The 3646-nt window shown below is 40.4% G+C and overlaps 1 protein-coding gene across 12 annotated transcripts in view; it reads left to right on the top strand.

The window, feature by feature from the left end:
- Positions 1-3181, top strand: part of LOC137971032 (atrial natriuretic peptide receptor 1-like) — a 62748-nt gene extending 59567 nt beyond the window's left edge. For all 12 annotated transcript variants that reach the window (XM_068817738.1, XM_068817740.1, XM_068817744.1 and 9 more), the window contains 2 exons: positions 724-815; positions 1845-3181. In XM_068817738.1, the coding sequence (XP_068673839.1) occupies positions 724-815; positions 1845-2237 (485 nt within the window). In that variant the 3' untranslated portion in view covers positions 2238-3181. The remainder of the gene's footprint in view (positions 1-723; positions 816-1844) is intronic.
- The last annotated feature ends 465 nt before the right edge of the window (positions 3182-3646 follow it).

Below are 3646 nucleotides of genomic sequence, written 5' to 3'. Positions count from 1 at the left end.
TCCACAAGATAGACTTTCGTGAGAGCCATTGTTAACTTTTTCATTGAAAATGATTACAGTGTTGAGTTAATCGTTCTTAAGCTTTGAAAACACGTATTCCAATGTGACCAGTAACACGTGATCATATAGCGGGTTCAAGTTTAGAGCTTATCGACGTCAGATTTTTTTAAAGCTAACCTCTGACCAGGTGCTGGGTTCCGATTGGATCATAGGCTCAAGACAGGTTAACTCAAGAATAAATAACCTTGGAGCTCCGCTTTGAGTCATGGCTAAATCTATTCATCAAAACAGTCCGAAGCGTACAAGATCGTAAAAGGCTCTAAGGACCTTGCCTACTAATTCAAGTATTTTTTCCCGGTTTCTGAATATGCGGGAAAAGCAGATCTTGGCAGTTGTTATTGAAATCCACAAAGAAAATTGGGGGTAACCACGTATTTTTCAAAGATAATTAATCAACAATATTTGTAAAAAGCTTTGAAATACAAAGCAATGTATGTCGTTCTTTTCTAAATGGAACATTAATTATTTTTGAAAAATACATGGTTACCCACAATTCTCTTTGTGGATACCAAGAGCACTTTCTAAGTTTTGCTTTCTCCGAGTAGTTTTAACCGCGCAAAAAATGTCCCTGTATAAGCACCACCCATAGGAAACCCGAGTATCTCGAAATGCACAAATCGTATGCGCAATGACAACAGTAGGATTGGTTTTTATTTTTCTTAGCTCTGAGAATCCACATCAGCGAGGTAACAAAAAGAATATTGGAAGCCATAGGAGGGTTCGTCGTTGAAAGTCGTGGCGAAGTTTACTTAAAGGTGAGCGCAGATTGACGGAAACAGGTTGAAACAGGAGAAGCTGAAATCATTGTTAGTGTTCATTTAAATTTAACATTTAAATAAATCGTACACCAGTCGCATTGGTCAAGAAATTCTCAGAAGGAACGGAATCAGCATGACGTTAGTACTTGAAGAACCGTTGGATTGGTTCCGGGTAAACGCGTCCAAACGTGCCTCGGTTTCGTTACGGTTTTGACCCCGTGACAACTCCACGAGCTGAGCCCACGTTCCTGTAAACGCTTTCTTAGTGTTCTCGGATAAGAACAAACCAAGGGCCACGTCTCACGACACTGGCACAATCAATCTTTAAGCGACAGAAATGAACCTGCCCAGTGTTCTTAAGGAGGAAGGACTCAGAATAGGCCTTAGATCACAGAAAACATTCCCTCGGGAATCAACATAGCCGTTGTGTGCCGTAGTCTCATTTAATAATATAGATCTTTTTGCGTGTAGGACGAGAGCAACTCGTGAGTGGGAGATTTCCTCACTGGGCCGCGCTTGCGTGGATTTTTTCCTAGCGCATGCGCATAATGGAAAACTCGTTGTCGAAGTCATGCTTGTGCGCCTTTCATTTATAACTCATAGGGTAGTACAATTGTGATTTTCACATTGCACCTCTGTAGCCAATCCATTTCACAAGTCAACTCCTATCCCAAGTCATATCCTTGTGTGAGTCACTGGACAGCGGTTTAATTTCAAATTTCAGGTCACGCAATTGTGTGCTCATTAGAATGAGTTGTTTTGGCCATTGTTATCGAGGGCTTAGGGGATAGGATTATGCGCAGAGCTATGGATTCGTTGAGTTGATTTGAACTCTGAGTTGACTCGGTAAACGAAGAATTTTGCACCTCTGTGCAAAACCAGTCCAAACGTAAGAAAAACAAAAGAAAACAAAACAAAAAAAGAAGCGAACAAACAAAAAAAGAACATTCCGAATGGATTACAATAGAAATCGAAGCTATCCTCTGATTGATGATGGGATACAAATTTGTTATTTTCTTTTTTTAGGGAAAAGGAAACGTGGTGACCTACTGGTTGGTGGACGCGGAAGAAAAACCAATCCTCAAATCACGTCCTTCCCCCCGAGTACCAAACGGTATCCCTTCAGACTCCCCTCTCCTCTCTCTTCCGGGATTTAAGACCACCTTTGCTGGATCTTCCTCATCTATAGGGGGTGGCTTAAAACGCTCCCCGTCACTTCGACGTAGTCAATTCCGAACATCCCAGGGGTCTCCTGTTCTGAAAAGATGGCAAAAATTCGAAGATCCTCAGGTAGCCAGACATTCATTCAGAGAGAGCTTTCATATGAAACAAGATGATCCATCGGGGGGGAGACAGTCGTTTAAGGAAAGCGTCCATGTGAAGGCGGACACGAACTCTAATCAACAGGTGGCTGTATGAAATGCGATCATAGGTTTCCATTGCAGCTTCTATTTTGAAGATTTACTTCCGGGGTTAAATAATATTGCCCCTAAAAATGATTTAAATTGGTTCCGGTAAAAGAAGCAAACATGAAAAAGGTTGGTTGTTGGTCTGCCAACGGAATATAAGATACAACAAAATTTGATGCAATTAATTCAATCTTTACTGATTTTATTTGTACATAAATAAAAGAAGATGCGGGGAGAGAACACATCCAACATACAAGGGCCTCTGCCGATGATACTTTTCTAATCTAAATTTAGCCCGGGGTCATTATGCGCGGCTTATTAGACTTAGATGGCTGCGCGATCATGGGCCCGAGACCGAACTAACTTTCACAGCATGGCGCGCGAAGCTTAAAATAGATTGAACAAAAATACCATCATAGGGCATGGAGATTTGTTCTCTTCCCTCATCTCCTCTTGATATAAATATATACATAAAGTTGTAGATACATATACGATTCGTTAAAAATCCTCGTGCTTCATTATCCACTCGAAATTTGATTGGTTCTTGCTTTTGAAGGCAAGCATTCTTAAATGCGTTCGCGCGTGCTCATGGGATCCTTTTGCAGCGAAAAATACGAAAGGAAACGAAGAAAGGGGGGAAAGAGAATTCTCCCAAATTGTCTCACTGACGAAAGCTTAACCAAAGTAATTAATACAGATAAGAAAAACTAAGGAAAAAGAAACTAGTATAAATCGGCGAAGTGTGAGATAGAGTGGGTGTTTTATATTAATTTCAATCGATTGAATAACTTATACTATAGAAAATGTACTTTCTCGTATTGATGCATGTTCGTTACAATCTGTAAGAAGTTGATCTTATCTCTTTTCTGTAGAATTCACTGTAGTTAATATTGTTAACTTATCAACGGAAAAAAGTAAAATTCTCGACTGAGATCAATAAAAATTGTAACACTACGACGGTTTATGCGGCGTAAATCTGTCTTCTTTGAAATTATGGGCGCTCACTTTTCTTTATACATCTTTCAGTTTGTTCCTTGTCCTTCTTTAACAAGGGTCTTTGCTCGGTTCGTATGAAAATCCCGGATACGCTGCATTAAAAACCTATGTTAATGCGACTCTGGCAGTCGCGCTATACGATGATGTAAGTGCAGAGCACCATATCATTGCGCTAGCCTATGCATGGAGTCCGAACCTTCGTTAATTAGCAACTATTCACCGAAGTGGAGGTGGCTAGTGGTTCGCGGCTCGGTAAATAACCTTCACTAGCCACTGACACTGAGTTGCTCGGAGGTGAATAACAAAGGATATCCGGAGTTTGAGTAGCCAATCAGCGCGAGTTCAACAATATCCACTGTTTTAGTATATACTAACTGTTGAGCCATTTTTTGCAATTAGTGTATTGTTATTGCAATATATGGA

Source organism: Montipora foliosa, chromosome 9 (assembly GCF_036669935.1).
Source record: "Montipora foliosa isolate CH-2021 chromosome 9, ASM3666993v2, whole genome shotgun sequence".
Lineage (NCBI taxonomy): Eukaryota > Metazoa > Cnidaria > Anthozoa > Scleractinia > Acroporidae > Montipora > Montipora foliosa.
Note: the sequence above shows the minus strand (reverse complement) of the source record. Positions and strands in the feature narration are given on the sequence as shown.